Here is an 18,813-nt window from a genome sequence, read left to right on the forward strand (position 1 = left end):
ATTCTGATATTTTGCGTAACAATTGGCAACGGTGTTTCCTGTGGCGGCAGCAAGCCTGCTATGATCGCGTCGTCGCAAGAGACCTTGACAGGACGAACGTAGGGCAGACCACAGTCAGCCGGGCCTATCCTGGAGGAACTTGCCAGGAACGAGGGTCTTATCCTGGGGGAAGACCTTTCAATTTTGCTCCCGAATTGTTTCGCAAAAAATAGATTGTTTTATGAACAAAAAACAATTTAATTATGATTTAATATTGCAATGAAATAATGTTAATTTAATTGTTCTTTAGTTTATTTCTGTTCAATTAACACAATAATTATTATCGGATTATTTTAATTTAATTAAAAAAAATGTACAAAGATTTTTTTTTACAGTTTATTGACAGAAGTAGTGAAACAATACTGGGTGCGTCTCAAAAGTGGCTCACCCCTATAACTTTTTTATTTTTTTAGATTAAAAAGCGAGATTTGGTACCTTAGTATATGACAAAAATTAGGATTGATTGACGTATTCAATTGTTTTTGATTACTTCCTGTTTGTATTTTGTTGTATTTTTTTACTTTATTCGATAGAAAATGACACTCTGAATAGAATGACATATCATATATCAACTTTTGACATTTTCGCATATGGTTTATTTGAAATTATAACGTGTGGTTCATAACGACAATTTGACTCGAAATACCAAGTGTGTGGTACCAAATTATTCGTAAAAATGCCTTTTTCAAATATGCTAACCTTTGATCCATTTTCAAAAATAGAGATATGATCAAAAATAAGATTTGGACGTCTTTCACCCGGCCAGGACAAGACACGAAAAACATTAGACGATACATTTTATTTTTCCAAGGCTCCTTGATTAAAAATTAGTGTTTTTAACACAGCCATGTCACTCTAGATTGAAATTTAAAAACCGATTTTTTAAGTGAAAATGTCAAAAAATGACATATGCTATATCATTCTGTCCAGAGCGTCATTTTCTATCGAACAGAGTAAAAATATACCGAGAGTGCCATTTAAAAATGAAAAGTTGTAGTCATTTTTGGTAAAACAGGATGTGACCAAAAACCAAAAATAATTGAATACATCAATCAATCCTATTTATGTCATATACTAACGTACCAAATCTCGTTTTTTATTTAAAAAATAAAAAAGTTATAGACGTGAACTACTTTTGAGACGCACCCGGTATAGCCATTCCAAAAACGCTTTTAGATGGTTTTCCGTTTTACCTGACACGTAAAACTGGCAGGTAAAACGTTACCTATAGACAAAACTTTAGACCAGAAGTAAATCTTCAAAAACAACTTCTTTTAACGTGATTTTTCATATTTGCCAAAGTTCTATTAGTTCAGAACGTATCAATTTTCCAAAGCAAACGCAATTTTCCTATTTTTCCAGCGATTTCGTGGTTGACTGGCACTTTTTCCTGGCCGTTTGTCGTGGAAATGTTGACTCATTTCGTATCATTGTCGGAAAATCTTGACAAATATCCAGTTTTATTAGATCTCGTCCAGGGCGACAACAGTTTCTTTGGCTATTTTTCATCCGTTCTCGAAATCAATAAGCAACACTGCGTAAATAATATTGTCTTATTTTATATCGTAAACATCCAGAAATAGATTGTATCAATAAAATGGGGACGTCAATAGACTAATGATATGTGAAATTATTTTTCTTTCCAAGAACTTACTGTTTTCTCGTAGACTAACCATATACAGTATGTTCCAGGATTGTCTTTACAAGAGGAAAAACATTTTTCTTACTGACATTTTGTTATTATATATGTTGTTAATATAATTTCGTTTTCGTTCTTTGATAGATTGTTATCGATAGAATTTTAATTGACGTCATATTTTTTGCTGTTTTAAAACGTTAAAGAAGCACAACATTTATTTAGTTCAATCAGGGTTAGGGTTGGCATGATTTAAATCGTGATTTAAATCAAGTAATATTTTTATTTTAATCATGTGATTTAAATAAAAAAATCAACTTTTTTAAAACTTTATGATAAATCGAAAAATAACTATAAAAGTCATAAAATTGTGTCTTAGAAAACTATAACAATATTTCTATAACAGATTTACCCTATATATGTCCATGAAATAAAATGTTACACTTGCCATTATAACGTTTAAATACTTTTAATAAATTGAACAGTAGTTGTAAATATTATAAAACTATATTAAAAATTATTAGGGAATATACCTACTTCACCAAGTACTTATACCTACTTCATCTATTCATTAATTAAAATGTTGAACCGTTTTTTGAAGTAATTTTGTGTGAATCCATTAGACCTCTAAACGGCAGAAATTTATGTACAAGTGACAAAAATCCGCTGTTCGAATACATTTTATTCGCAAACTCTAGTGCAGAACTAGGTTCTTCTGATGTTAGACTGTATCTTCATTCCCCAGAATCAACAATCGTTGTCAGAAAATATTTATGATGTATTTATCTTTTTTCGCAACAGCTGTATATTGATCAAGATAACTCCTGCCTTCTCCAATTTATCTTCTAGTTCTTTCCAAATTTCAACCGACACTTCGATCTGCGGTAAGTACTTTACACTTTGAAATTAGATAATACTAATTGCATTCTTGACTTAAGACTATTTCCGAACAATACTGTATTGTTCCCAGATTATATAGAGTAATTACACCCATTACCTCTCCCAATATGAACCCCTGATATCATTAGGTGGCATTAACCAAAGCAAAAAAGGCACAAACATTTACTCACCTGTCTGAATCTCATCCAAAGCTGTGCTAGACGAAGTAGATCCATCAGTATATCTCCTTCCAATTCTTCTTCTTCTTCTTTTCGATATTTCTTCAGCTATATCCTTACCACTCTCACTATTAGGGGTTGTAAGAGGCTCCTGAACTGTATAGTTGCAATTGGCATCCATCTCGACAGGAAGATCTCTGTATTTCTTCTCTTCTGGATAGTTGCAGTCTTTGGTAAGATGATGGAATGGAAATACATCACTTTTGGAATAGAATAGTTGCGTCTCAGAACCAGGAGTTTTGTAACTTCGAAAAGAAATGCTATTATAAATATATTAAATACAATTTTTACTCAAAATATGAGTAGTCTAATAAAAAAGTGTCTCAAAAAAATGTGAGGAGATCGGGATGATTTTTTTTATTAGAACGTCATCATTATCATCATCAATCTCAGCTTATTCAACAATTTTTAATTATGGTGTACCTTCCCTCACATACTTAAAAACATTCTTTGTAGTTGGGCCACAAGTGACTTGTTTTCTTTATCTTAACCAAATATCAAGTTTAACTAAAGAAACCACTTAAAATCTAGTCTGCGTAGATTTTTAATCCATTCTAACTCAAATAATCCAGTTTGATGTCTTTGACAACCGCGCTGGAAGGCCGGAAAACCAATTTTAGCGGCGCTAGGCCCCGGAAAACCCGTAGAAATTCAAAATAATACGGAAAATTCGCCAAAATTGCCTCGTAAATCCACCCGGGGGCTTAGTAGGGCTTCGCTGGCACGAGGGGCCCGAAAAGTGAGGCTCGAGGCACGTTTTCTCCATAAAATGTGTCTCGAGCTCGTTTATTTCGTGTTTTCAGACAAGCTTTTCCGCGTAAAGGAAATATTGTTATTTAAACTTGAACAAAACTCGCATTGAAAAGTGTTTTTTTCGATAATTTTATAGTTCAAGAAGTGTTTTGGAATAAACAATAATGATTTAATATGTACTTTTTCATATTTCTGGCGCATTTATCAAAGAAGAATTATCCAGTTTCTTATTTGCAGTCGAGAATTGCCACGTTGTCAGCTCAAGCTTTTTACTAATTCTATAAAAGTGTTCCTTAATGACATAATAATATTTAAAGAAATAATTTTTTGAGGAAAGAACTTTAAATGAAAGTATATCATAAACATCTTAAATTTTGATATACAGGGTGGTAGAATTTAAAAAAAAATCAAACGTCATTAGTTTTTGCCTTTGAATAAGAAGACTAAGGAAGGAGCATATATCAAAAATCTTAGGTCCACCGCGATGGGCTCAAATATGGCCGACTTAAATTCCGGTTTATCAGTGCCGTTCTAATTTTATTTAAAAAATGTAAAACTATGATGTAGGGTAGACGTGGGGTAGACTCAATAATATGTTGTTTTATTTGACGTTGTGAATAAATGTTGGTAGTTATTAAAATTGTTACAAAAATATATAATTCTAATAAAAATAGATAAGTTATAATAATTATTTTATTAACACAAACATCCGATACGCTACTGAAGCAGGTAAATCTGGTAAATCAAATTGACGTATCTAAATTCTTTGATATCTAATCTTTGACAAGTAGTAAATAAAAGCAAAAATGCAAGAAAAAATATAATTAGTTAATTTAAGTGAATTTCATAAATTATCGGTTTACTACACGTATGTATATTTTATAGTCACTTACTAGCGAAAAGTTGTTCCATTATTTCACTGGATTTTTGCCGAGATCTACCGCACGCTACACAACCATTTTAGAGCCTTTTTCGATAAATCGCGATAGTGTCACTGTTAATTTAAGTTCTACCACAATTTCCATCTAGATTTACTACCTTTATACAACTATCAGTAGTAGAATAAATAATAAATAATATAAAATAAGCTCCGTAAAGACTGACAAATCCATAAAATTTCAAATCAAATTTAAATGTGTCAAATAAATCGTCAAACAGAACTGTAAAGGATCCCATCCCTAGAGTGCTTTTTCCGCCCACCATGCATGAATACATGGATAGCATTATGCTCCTTCCTTAGTCTTCTTATTCAAAGGTTTTTGCGACGTGATTGTCAATATAACTTTTACCCCTAGATCTTATAAACTTCGTGGATAAATAAATTCGCTTCATTTTTGTTGAAGACACATCAGCGATATTCGATCCTCTGATTATCTTTGTCTTTGACACTGATTAACCAATCGTCTGTCTTTTACGACTACGTCTGTAGCTACGAAACAAAACTAATCGGACATACGTTGATATGAAAAATCAATCTTATTTTTATTTGAGGAATCTCCCCACGAGACATGGCACATGTTTTTTGAAACACCCTGTATATTAGTATGTCGTTAAGGAAAACCCTGTAGATCTAAATATTTTAGAAAAACTGTAATATTTGGCAACGTCACTTAAGAAGTACCTGCAGGACTGCCCTCGTCCGGCGATGGCTCTGACGTCATCGGGACACGTCGACGTCATCGTCCTAGGTCCGATACCGTATCGATTCGTCGGCAATCGCGCTGTCCAAACACCTGCCGGATCGCTGGCCTGCCTGAACGGTCGTCCGTGGTCCGGGATTGGCCTAATCAACGCCAACAATGTCAAAAATGTCAATTAGAAACAAGGGTATAGAAGAAAACCCCCGAAAATTAATGATTTTCGTATAAAAATTAAATAAAGTGGATTCCACACTTTCAGTCATGTTGTACGGATATGTTGTGTAGTTTTTGTGCATTTAAAACCATTAATTTTTTTTAAATTGGTCTAATCCTCGGTCTAATCAATATTGAGAATGTCAAAAATGTCAATTAGAAACAAGGGTATAAAAGAAAACCTCTGAAAATTAATCATTTTCTTATAAAAATTAAATAAAGTGGGTTCCACACTTCCAGTCATGTTGTACGGGTATGCTAAATAGTTTTTGTGCACTTATAACCATTAAATTCATTTAAATTGGCTTAATAAACGCCAGCAAAGTCAAAAAACTCAAACAGGAAAAAGGGTGTAAAAATAAACTCCCCAAAAATTAATTGTTTTCGTATAAAAATGATATAAAGTGGGTCCCACACTTTCAATCATGTTTGACGTATATGCCGAATAGTTTTTTTTTGCTCTTAGACCTCTTAAATTTGTTTAAATTTGTGTAATCAGCTTCAGCAATGTCAAAAAAGCCTATTAAAATCAAGAGTATAAAAGTAAACAACCAAAAATTAATCATTTTCGTATGAAAATGATATAAAGTGGATTCCACACTTTCAGTCTTGTTGCACGAATATGATGAATAATTTGTGTGCACTTAAAACCATTAAATTTGTTTAAAATTACCTAAGCAACGTCAGTGAAGTCAAAAGAAGTCAATTGAAAACAAGGGTATAAAAGAAAACTCTCCAAAATTAATAATTTTTGTTTATAATTAAATAAAGTGGGCCCCACACAAATAAAGTAGATCCCACACACTTTTAGTCATGTTTTACGAATATGCTGAATAGTTTTTGTGGACTTAAAATCATTAATTTTGTTTAAATTCGCCTAATCAATGTCAACAGTGTCAAAAAGTCAATTGGAAACAAGGGTATAAAAGAACACCCTCCAAAATTAATCGTTTTCATATAAAAATAAAATAAAGCGGATTCCACACTTCCAGACAAGTTATACGAATATGCTGAATAGTTTTCGTGCACCTGGAACCCTTAAATTTTATTTAAATTTATCTAATCAACTTGATCAATGTCATTTGAAAAGAAGGGTATGAAACAAAATTAATCATTTTCGTATAAAAATAAAATAAAGTGAGTCTCACACTTCGAAACAAGTTGTACGACTATGCTGAATAGTATTTGTAAAAAAAAAATCGTCTAAATTGACATAATCAACGTCAGCAAAGTAAAAGAAATTAAAAAATATTAATTAAAAATAAAAAAATATTAATTTTTCTTTATGAAAGATTTAAAGTGGGTTCGCCACTTCCAGTCATATCGTATAAATAGTCAACTGTCAACTATGCCAAGCAGCTTAAATATCATATTTAAAAACTTAAAGTATGTTGCACACATTCAGTCGTGTTGTACAAACATTCTAAACAATTTCAAAACATTCACAAAACTGTAAAATAAAAGAATCACCCTGTCTATAGAAAATATCTATCGATTTTTCACCTCGAAGACTAATTAGTTGTTTTAATTAACATCAAAATTGTTAATTGAACTCAGACCAAGCTAATTAGAGGTTTACAAAGCTAAATCGAGTTTGGAAAATAATAATAAACGTATTTCGTGGGAATTTCATGATTAAATTAGGTGATAAACATTGAAAAGCATCCTTATTTTGTTATTTTACAATAGAGATATTGTAGATTTTCACATAATTATTTAAACTTTCTTTTTACACATACATTTTCATAAATAAAAAAAATAATTCTTTATATAAATCAGTTTATTACAATTTTACAATAAAAAGCTTTTAAAAATATGTTTATTTTATTAAAAAACACATTAAATAATTACAAAAAACCATTAGTTAATTTGCCGTGACATGTTTATATTAGACATTGATTGACATGGACATAAAAATAATTATTTTCAACGCCAGAAGTTAAAAATAATTATTTTATTTTAACCACCTACACCATTTAAAAATAATTTTTACACAAATAAACGCCATTAAAAAATAACGAAGAGTACGGGCAAAATAAATGAAGTCTAGAGCTTGACCTAGACAAAATTATTTTTGATTGTCGTTGCCCGTTCATTTGACGCCCTTTTTTTTGGGTTGTATGGTATTTTTTCATTTAATTCGATTTAATATAAACCATACCTTTTTCTTAGCTCGTTCAAATCTTCTACGGAACTTGTCAGATCTCCTTCTATAATTACGTCACCACTGTCTTCCCTACAATCGCCCAGGTCACCGTGACACCTTTTTCTGTGACTCGAACTGAAGCTCTCGTCACTGATCACCAAGATACCCGCTCTACTCTGTCTCAGTCTGTACCTTTTTGGTTTTTCTACGTCCTTGATCTTGAAAAATGTACAGGGTGTCAATGAAATAGTGTACCAAATTTCAGTGGATGATTTTTCAGATAAAAACAAAACAAAATGTTCCTATAAACAAATGAAACTTAAAGCAGTATTCAAGAACATGGAAGACTCCATAAGTGCTATAAACTTTTGTACGACTGATATCGGAGATGGAGAACTAATTTCTGTAAAACAGTCTTAGATACTGGCTTTTGTAAAGGGCCTGAGACTTTATGATGAGTTATAACTCAAGAAGATCTGAAAGAGTGAAGGCTGTAAGGACTGTAAATAATATCAGGAGCTGTAACTTCTTCAGGAAGCATTTTAAAGCATATATGTCTAGAGGAACTTTTTGTTTTATTTTTATCCATAGAATCATCTACTGAAGTTTAGAACACTATTTTTTTCACACCCTGTAAAGTTAAAGTTTCTGGTATAAAAAAAATATGGATTTACCTCGAAATTTTGAGGTTTGTTGTTGCAAAAAACTGTCTCAGCTGTTTCCAGATATCCTGGAACAGGCTTTTTTCTGTTTCTATCGCTAGATCTATCCACGGAACATGCCCGGTAAGGCGTGGTATCCAGAAAATTCTTGTAACCATCTTTTTCTGCTCTTTTCAGGCTTTCTTTTATGTTGTATTTGTGCCAGGACTTCTGGAATAAATCGTCACTACCAGTTCTTCGGTGGTAAGGTCTTTGAACGTGTTGAGATGGTTTTGATTTAACTAAAAATTAGCAAAATTTCAATATAATCCAGAAATACCGGGTGTTTTTCAATTTTTATACACAGTATGTCTCCGGATTGTCTTTAAAAAAATGGTATAAAGTGGGCACACTTTCAGTCATGTTGTGCGAATATGCTGAATAGTTTGTGTGCATTTAAAACCATTAAATTCGTTTAAATTGACCTAAGCAACGTTAGCAAAGTCAAAAAAGTCCAATTGGAAACAAGGGTATAAAAGAAAAACTCTCAAAAATTAATAATTTCGTTTAAAATTAAATAAAGTGGGTCCCACACTTTCAGTCATGTTGTAAGAATGCATTTTTCTCAAAATGTCAATAATAATATAATAAAAAGATTTTCCACTTGTAAAGACAATGCGTGGACATACTGTAGACCGACAGTGTTGAATCATACCTTGAATGTCTATTACATCGCTTTTTGATTTTTGCAGTCCGTACAGTCTTCTCTGCTCTATATCTCTGAGTCTCTCATTTAGAGTTCTTTGTGTTGATGGCCTGTCAACAGGTACTTCATCTAAGACTCCTTTATCTAAAGAAATATTTACGTACATTTATATCCAACACATTATACCATGCGATCGAAAAAAAAAACGGCGTCAAAAACGGCTGGGGAATGACAATCGATGATAATTTTGTCGATGTCAAACCCTAGACATCATTATTTGGCCCGTATTCTTTATTTTTTTGATTTTTAAAATGATTTTTAAATGGTGTCTTATACTTTTTTAAGTTTTCTATAATTAGTGTTAATTTTTGACGTTTAGAGAATGACCTCGCCAAAATAATCATCGATTATCATTCGCCAGTCGTCTTTGACGCCGTTTTTTTTTATCATGAGGTACTTGCACTTATTTCAAAAACATCCTGTATGTTAAGTAAGTTTTTTATCTTTACCTTTGTTTCTACTTCTGTCACTACTAATTACAGCTTCACTAGACCTATTTTTTCTTCTACTAGGTAATAGTACTGAGTCAGTTAAGGTATCGCTGCGACATCTTTTGACATACTTGTTTTTTAAACGATTTGATTCAAACTCACTAAAAAATAAAAAGAAAATTAATAAATAATAAAAATTTAAAAAAACTTTACTAATTTTGCAAAGTAAACAAAGTCGGTTGGATAAGAAAATATAATATTAAATTAGGTAGGTCTTTCCAACTAACTTTTAGCAATTAACTTTAATCTCTTTACTGTTCTACTTTTGGATTCGTCGGGGATTGTACAGTGAGTCTGATATTGCAAAAGTTTCATTAAGTTTCTAGAAACTTGTGTTGAATCTTAGTTTATTTCTAAATAAATCTTTTGTTTGTAAGATACAAAACTCTAAGAAAGTTTTTTCCGACTGTTCAATACAGGCCAGCTTATGTATTTATTAAAGTCTGTACCTTGTACAGGGTGTCCCACTAAGAATAGCTCTCGGCTGTATCTCGGAAAGTATTAGCCGTAGCGAGTGCGGAAAAAAATATTTATAACTAAAGAGGCTATGGGAAATTGCCGGAAATTATTTTCAAGTTTGTAGAACGACCGCTAGGAGGCGCAACTGCAACAAAAAAATAAGAAAATGGAGTTTTTACACAATTTTGCATAGATAAGGTGTACTATAAGTAACAGCTTCATAATCTTCAGTAAGTTTTGAATATTTTTGTTAGAGCCATTTTCCCCTATCTACCAAAATAAAGTGGTGGGGAAGGTTAGATCTATTTTGATTTGAATATTAATAACTCTGGACTGGATGATCGGAATCCAACAAGCTCGGGCTCGTTTAAAGAGCGTTTCTTACTCTATATTGTGCCATATAAACAATAATAATAAGCTTTTGAACGTAGACACTAGGGGCGTTGTCTTACAATTTAACAAACATTGCGCGTTTTTCAAAAAATTAAATGCAACAGTATACGTACTTTTAGCTGATAGTAAAGAGTAGTAAAAGCTTAAAAGTCAGCGAAAACCGCATCTTGATATCTTCTTTCAAACCGAAGATATTAGCAAAATTATAATAAATACCAAAAATAAGCCCTTAATTACCTTATTTTTACAACACGGTATCAGTAGCCCTCTTGATTATGCCCATTCTAATCTAAAAATAAGATAAAAACAGTTAGTTTATTTTAAAATCGACGATATACCAGAATATTATAATAGCAGATGTATTAATATCTAATAATTAAGATATTAATAATAGTGAACAAGAAACGATGATTCAGTGAAGTCATGGTAGGCTTTGGAAAAAGTTGCTTTTGACGTAATAGTATAAACGTCAAATTGTTATTAGATCAACATTTTGATAGTCATTTTAGCAGAGTTTTTTATCTTTTGATTGCTTTTTAAAAATGCCAACAAATTCAACTACTTCAAATAATAAAAGCATTTTGAAAAAGCATTTAAAAGATAAAAAACGCTGCTGAGACTATCAAAATGTTGATCTAATAACAATTTGACGTTTATACTATTACGCGAAAAGCAACTTTTTTGCAAAGCCTACCATGACTTCACTGAATCATCGTTTCTTGTTCACTATTATTAATATCTTAATTATTAGATATTAATACATCTGGTAATTATGGTATTCTGGTATATCGTCGATTTTAAAATAAACTAACTGTTTCTATCTTATTTTTTTGTTCGAATGGGCCTAATCAAGAGGGCTACTGATACTGTAAAAGGTAATTAAGGGCTTATTTTTTGGTATTTATTATAATTTTGCTAATATCTTCGGTTTAAAAGAAGATATCAAGATGCGCTTTTCGCTGACTTTAAGCTTTACTACTCTTTACTATCAGCTAAAATAACACATACTATTGTATTTAATTTTTTGAAAAAACGCGCTATGTTTGTCAAATTGTAAGAAAGCGCCTTAGCGTCTACGTTCAAAACCTTATTATTATTATTTTTATGCTATAATATAGAGTAAGAAACGCTCTTTTTAAACGAGCTCTCGTTTATTGGATTCTGATCATTCAGAGATGAGAGAGAGAGAGAGAGTAGTCCGGAGTTATTAACATTTAAATAAAGACAGATCTAACCTTCCCCCACCACTTTATTTTAGCTGACAGGGGAAAATGGTTCTAACAAAGAAAATCCAGAATTTACTAAAGATTATGAAGCTATTATTTATAGTACCCATTATCTAGGCAAAATTCTGTAAAAATCGTATTTTTTTATTTTCCATAGCAGTTGCGCCCTCTAGCGACCGTTTTACAAACTTGAAAATAATTTCCAGAGATTTCTCATAGCCCCTTTAGTTATACATATCTTTTTCCGTAGGCCCTGCGGCTAATACTTTCCGAGATACAGCCGAGAGCTATTCTTAATGGGACATCCTGTAAAGTAACACTTGTATATATTATTTGTTCGAATATAAATCTGTAAAATTATGGAAAAAGTTACCTGATTTTTGCCAGTTTCTGTTCAAGATTCTCGCTTCTGCATTTTTGTATATGTATTTGAGTTCTATCAGCTTTAGTATCCGAGCTTTTCCAACTTTGTCTTGAACTGGAACCATCATCTTTGGTTTCAACTAAATTTTAAAATTAGATCACTAACTTCATACCTTTTACTTTATTGAATTTATCTTTTTTTTTGTTTAATAGCACTTTTAGGCTTAAATAAGTATCATTCAAACCAAAATATATATTAGTTATTAGTTAAGACACCTTAAAGACACTAAAATGAAAAAATAAAAAAGAACACACTTCTAGGCATAACAGAGACTTTAAATAAAATATATTCTTTGACTAAAGCCTCCGCTACCTTAACGTTTTATCTTACGTTTTGCCTGTCAGTCAAAAAAAAAAAAAAAGACATACAAAAATTAACTAATCGAGGTAAATGCTTACCAAGAAGTTTCCCTTTAGAGTTATAAAGCTGAATCGTTGGTAAACTAATATGTGGCGAAGATCTCGAAGTTGACAGTTCCCAATTCCAATTTCTGGGCTTCTTCAGTTGCAGTCTAATAATTTCTTTGAGATAGTCTTCAGCTCCCGTCATTATAGGCAATCTACCTAATAAAAAACTGTGTTTAAAATAGTTAATTTGATGTAGTCACTAGATTTAATAAAGCAGACCATCCACTGGAGAAACAGACTGAGACACAGGACTTCATGCAAGGACCTAATTCTAAAATCACAAAGGAACTATACAGGTGGTCCGAACTGTATTGCGGAAACTTCGGCAGCATATTCTGTAGATAAAAGTAAGTAAAAATTTTCGTATAAATATATGTCCGAAAATGCTTAGTTTCGGAGATACAGGTGTAGAAGTTTCATTTTTATTTCAATTTTTTCCAAATAATTTCTGAAGTAATCTCGATATTTAGATGAAAATTTGTGTCTGGAGTATTTTGACATGAGAAATTTGATTTTGATGTCAATATGACTCCTACTAGTAGAGGGCGCCACCTAGATATTTTTAATTGGTTTGAAAAGTAATAACTTTTCTTCCGTATCTGTATAAAACTACTGAGTAAAAAATATACATTTTACGACGTTTTTACGTAAAAATGTCTCTTGGTAAAATCGCTACTATTGTATTGGTTTTCGAGGTATTTGGAATCGAAATTATCAATACCTGTCATCATTGACATAAATTAAACATGTTGACTAAATAGTTATTAGACTGAGAGCATAAATTTGAAAGTTTTGTGCCAAAAGTTCAACAGAAACTGTTTTATCATAATTTTTTGCAGAAAAATTTATGATTAATTTAAAAAATAAAAAATTTTCCAAATTTATTATTTCAGTGAAATAACTATCGACTCAACGTGTTTATTTTTTCATCAATAATGACATGCATTGACTATTTCCATTCTAAATATCTTCAGAACGGTTGCTCGTAGCAATTTTTACAAAGAGATATTTTTTACGTAAAAAGTCACAGAGATGTATATTTTTTTCTTCGGTAGTTTTCATACAGGTACGGACAAAAGTTATTACTCTTCAAAACAGTTAAAACACATGTAGGTGGCGCCCTCTACCAGTAGTAGAGTCATATTTATATCAAAATCAAATTTCTCATGTCAAAAAACTCCTAGACACCAATTTTCATCCAAATATTGACGTTACTTCAGAAATTATTTGGAAAAAATCGAAATAGAAATGAAACTTCTACACCCTGTATCTCTGAAACTAACCATTTTCGGACATACATTTATATGAACTTTTTTACTTATTTTTACCAGCAGAATATGCTGCCGAACCACCCTGTATACTAATACTGAGCAGGAATAAAATACGGATTATAACAGGTTCCTTGACAGGACATATGGCTGTCAAGTGATAACTGAACAAGCTCAACTTGTATCAAGGAAGTCTTTGCTTCAGACTCCATGATAAAGATCCTGAAACAGCTAGAGCACATAATGAATACTTTCTATTTGGGGAAGCATAACTAGAATTGAAGGAACTATGCTCCCATCCTATCAAGGACCTGCACAAGTTGGTGCAGGGTACAGGGGTAGGAGATCAGGTGGAGACATAGGCAGGGGGGGACAAACACAATTGAGCTTACATGTCGTAGTGTTTCTGACATAGGATTGACCCTTAACACTTAGAAAAAAAAACTAGTTTTAAGTATATAAAGTTTCATTAAGAACCTCGTAATTAGTGGTATAAATTAGTGGTTGCAGTAAGCGTAGAAATTTGTTCCTCTAATGCCAATGTAAGAATTCAGAGCGTCAAAATTAGTACTGGTAATTTTCGATCGAAACTTTTAATTTTTTCCACTAATTACACTTGCTAGTAATGTCATTTTGACTTTTGATTATTATCATCCGTCAAAATTAATTGTGGTTAAAATAAAGCCACTATAACACTATCAAATGTCTTTTTTAAATATTTTATTTAAGGATAAAGATATTTTATGAAGAATTTGACAGCGTAATATGTGTAATTTTATAAGATATTGTATATTAATACTGTCAAATGTTTCATCAAATATCTTTTTAAAAGATCTTTTACAAAGAAATTTTATAGTCTCATAGTAGCCTTAAGCTTCATTCAGAACCTCCCAATTAGTAGAATAAATTAGTCGTTTAAATTAGTGGTTTCAATAAGTCAATTAGAAGTATGTTTCTTTAATTTGAATGTAAGAACTTAGAACGTCAAAATTAGTTGTAGGAATTTTGAATTAGTCGAAAAAGTTATCAAACTTTTAACTTTTCCACTAATTATATACTCTGTTTTTTTTCTCAGGTAAGATTTCGACAGACGATGACAGAAGAAAAGCAGATGACGTGTCATACCAATCTATTTATTTTACTAAAAAAAGTTTCTAATAATTTTTAAGTTAACTATGGATGGCTTTAAATATAAATTCGTCATGCGTCGTCACTTGTTGTTTTTAACCAGTTTTATTGGTTTATTTCAAAATGACAGATCGTATTTTCAATTTTATTGGTTTGACGGAACGATGAACGACAAACGGACGCCGATGCGTATGAGCTCGCCTTTAGATTTTTGACGTTTGTCAAAGTCTTGCTAAATTATAGGTTATAATTTTGTGACAACTTTTGTCAAATACCCTGCGTTTTGGAAGATGATGCATTTTGATTCGTGTTATTACGTGTGTTTTGTGTCTTTTGAAGTCAAGTAGAGGAAAAATCGAGTGAAAATTAACTGTAGAACCCAGAGCACAGTTTATGGTCAATACTCGCTGCCCAGGCAGAAAGTCTTATAATGTGGTCTTATACAGATACACCAATAAAGTTACTATCAATAAACCATCTCGTCGTAGATAAGTGCATCGAATATGGTAGAAGGACCATACTAAACACATACTAAAAACTGGAGTATCTGTAAAATATCGACATCACACGATAGGTAAATAATGGATTTTAGTACTGCAGAAAAATAATGTCAAAAGGTACTGGTTTAAAAAAATTATGATTAAAGTTAATTAATCAACCTGTGAGGTATAAAATTTGGTAAGTGTTATTATTAATAAAATAGTTTGTTTTATTTGTGTTGTTTTATTTATTCCTGCGGAATATTACAAATTTCTATTTGTAGATAAGTTATATTGATAAATATAATCATAAATGCGGGAAGTTTCATAAGGCTTGAAAGTAAGAAATAGTTCTTTTATATATTTTTTGGTATGTGGTGTCTTGTTTTTGTTTGTTTTGTATTAACACATACCGTTTTTTATTAAATAAAATAACCCGATTACATGTTTTTAGTTTTATACAGTTTTTTTCACAATATTTTGATGTTACTTGTCAGTCAAATTTTAAATTAATATATTAATTTCCTGCTATGCGTTCCAGTTGTACCAACTTATTTCTTTGTAAAATAAAATAAACTACTTTGAAATTAAAATGACAGACACATCTATCACTGTCAAGGATCTTCTCGTTGGATAGACTATACTTCAAAATTTGCGAGAAATGTCATTTTGGCGTTTGATAATCATCCGTAAAGTAAAATTGTGGTTAGAAATAAACTTTTGTATTGTTTTATACTTTGAATAAGAAGTCTAAGGAAGGAGCATATCAAAAATATTAGGTACACCGCGATGGGCCTCAAATATGGCCGACTTAAATTCCGGTTTATCAGTGTCGTTCTAATTTTATTTAAAAAATGTAAAACTATGATGTAGGGTAGACGTGGGGTAGACTCAATAATTTGTTGTTTTATTTTACGTTGTGAATAAATGTTGGTAGTTATTAAAATTGTTATAAAAATATATAATTCTAATAAAAATAGATAAGTTATAATAAGTATTTATTAACACAAACATCCGATACGCTACTGAAGTAGGTAAGTCAAATTAACGTATCTCAATTCTTTGACATCTAATCTTTGACAAGTAATAAATAAAAGCTAAAATGCAAGAAAAATATATAATTTAGTTAATTTAAGTGAATTTCATAAATGATCGGTTTACTACACGTATGTATATTATATAGTCACTTACTAGCGAAAAGTTCTTCCATTATTTCACTCAATTTTGCCGAGATCTACCGCACGCTACACAACCAACTATTTTAGAGTCTTTTTCGATAAATCGCGATAGTGTCACTGTTAATTTAAGTTCTGCCACAATTTCCATCTAGATTTACTACCTTTATACAACTATCAGTAGTAGAATAAATAATAAATAACATAAAATAAGCTCCGTAAAGACTGACAAATCCGCAAAATTTCAAATCAAATTCAAATGTGTCAAATGAATCGTCAAACAGAACTGTCAAGGATCCCCACCCTAGAGAGCTTTTATGGTGGCTTTTCCGCCCACCATGCATGAATACATGGATAGCATTATGCTCCTTCCTTAGTCTTCTTATTCAACGGTTTTATAAGCTAAATATTAGCCTTTCTCTAAGGATACAACTGATTACCTCAAGCGGTTGCTAGGATATTCTATTAATTTTAATTGTGTCTTTTAGACATTGTGAATGATCGTAAACTAAAAAGTATAAAGTGTAATTGAAACCACTAATATATTCCACTAATTGGGAGGTTCCGAATGAAGCTTAAGAATTCAAAATCCAAAATGAACCAATAAAGTCGAGTTTAGTATAACGGAGGGATAAAAAAAACAAAAAGAAAAAACGTATAAGCAAAAATTACACATTTATTAGAAAAAATTAATTATTTAATGCATTAACACACTCTTTAATTTTAGTAATTAATTGTTAAAAATATAATTTAAACATATTTACCCACTACTCTGACGTATTTAATAATATACAAACGATAAAACTATAGAAAAAAGCACTTTGAGATCTCCATAACAAGTTTCAAACACCTAGTAATTACCGAAGGGTATTTTTTTGACTACAAACTCGAATTTTCAATGGCAAATTTCACAATGGCGCACTGCCACCACCGGTTGATGAGTTTTGAAAAATAATTTTTACGAAATCTTAATAGTTACGCTGTTCGTGATGACTCTTGGCAATGGTATGGAATGAAAACAGTTGCGGGATTTTTTGGCAGTGCCCGAAGTAGCCCAGTACCGGATTGGAGAAAAATTTTAAGTCCATTAGTTGGGTAAAATTATATATCTACAATTTTTCAAGTGCACTGGTTAAAAAGATAGACTTGAACTAAAGTCGTCATCGTTCTTGAAAAAAAAAATTTAGTGGCAAGAGAATTTATTTTAGCGTATAAGAAAATATTTTGCCTGAAGAAAAACTCTCTTAACTCAAGAAAACTGGTTCTCTTGAAAAATTCGAAAATTTCTCTTGAATCTATTTTCATTCAACCAAGTGCAAGTTACTTTGTTTTAAGATAATAAGAAAAATACGCTAGGAAGTACTTCATTCAAGAAACATGGCCATTTTTCCAATAGCTAAATACTCTTTTGACGAAAAATAATAACAACACGCAAAGACGATGACGAAGGACGGTATATACAATCAGTCGGCAGTCCGATCAGTCGTACATCATAGTGCGCACGGGTTTTGTTGCTTGGAATTTTCCAGTTGGAATTTTGCATAATTTGCTTTTTAAACGCATTTCGTATAACAAATTAGTGATCGTTATTAACATGCATTTGTCATTTTTTATGGACAAATTTTAGGATATATGGATACTTTAAAGGGGTTTCTGAAAAAATGGAAATTAGAGCATTTATTTGCTATATTTGAAGGTAAGAGACATTTACCTAATGCACCTGTTTAAATAATGCATGTGTGACTATAGATAGAATAAGAATATAGGTATCGATTTTTTATGCAAATAATTACAAAAATTTTAGAATTTCAAGTCGTCTTATTAAAAAATTCAAAATGTGACCAAAGCTTAATAATTTATTTTCTTTACTTTGATTAATCTTGATGTAACATTTGTTTGTAATTTGTAGAGTGATGAACCACCCCAAAAAATACCAAGGAGTGAAGAAGCAGAAATATCTACTATCGAGGAAAATAATATCACTTTACTTACTGCAGACCAGGAAAACCTAAATTTATCAGAAAATAATATACCTCGTAATATGCCTGTATATGAAGTACAGACTTCTCTTAGATCAAAATAAATTTTAGTTGACTCAATAATATTCGCTATTTGTTTAAGAAAAGTGTCTCTTTAATCAAGAAATGTCCCTTTTCAATCAAGAATTTTTGCATGAATTAAAGAGACTATTGTTCTTGTAGCAAGAACTTCTTTGCATATTCATTTTGGGTCAAGAGTGAAATATTTTGGACAGATAGATTCTTCTATTCTCTAAAGTTATTTTTTAAAGCTGATGAAAAGATAGTTAATACTTTGGGCAAAGAAACGTCGTTCTTGGCCCTATTGAAAAGCGCCAATCTTTTGGGTCAAAGTCATATTCATTTCGACTGAGAGATCCTTTTTTTCAGTGT

General features: G+C 31.3%; 1 protein-coding gene across 2 annotated transcripts in view; it reads right to left on the bottom strand.

Annotated features, from left to right (window-relative positions):
• Positions 1–17,387, bottom strand: part of LOC115874802 — a 118,237-nt gene extending 100,850 nt beyond the window's left edge. The window contains exons 1-9 of one of the 2 annotated variants that reach the window (XM_030890102.1): positions 17,167–17,387; positions 12,344–12,504; positions 11,895–12,024; positions 9,402–9,544; positions 8,902–9,036; positions 8,220–8,488; positions 7,561–7,763; positions 5,168–5,329; positions 2,746–3,038 (exon numbers count right to left, since the gene is read on the bottom strand). In XM_030890102.1, the coding sequence (XP_030745962.1) occupies positions 2,746–3,038; positions 5,168–5,329; positions 7,561–7,763; positions 8,220–8,488; positions 8,902–9,036; positions 9,402–9,544; positions 11,895–12,024; positions 12,344–12,494 (1,486 nt within the window). In that variant the 5' untranslated portion in view covers positions 12,495–12,504; positions 17,167–17,387. Of the gene's footprint in view, positions 1–2,745; positions 3,039–5,167; positions 5,330–7,560; positions 7,764–8,219; positions 8,489–8,901; positions 9,037–9,401; positions 9,545–11,894; positions 12,025–12,343; positions 12,509–17,166 lie in introns of both variants that reach the window. The other variant, XM_030890092.1, reaches the window with a different exon arrangement.
• Between the last annotated feature and the right edge of the window lie 1,426 nt (positions 17,388–18,813).

This window comes from Sitophilus oryzae, unplaced genomic scaffold, assembly GCF_002938485.1.
Source record: "Sitophilus oryzae breed Bouriz unplaced genomic scaffold, Soryzae_2.0 scaffold_1018_pilon_pilon, whole genome shotgun sequence".
Taxonomy (NCBI): Eukaryota; Metazoa; Arthropoda; class Insecta; order Coleoptera; family Curculionidae; genus Sitophilus; species Sitophilus oryzae.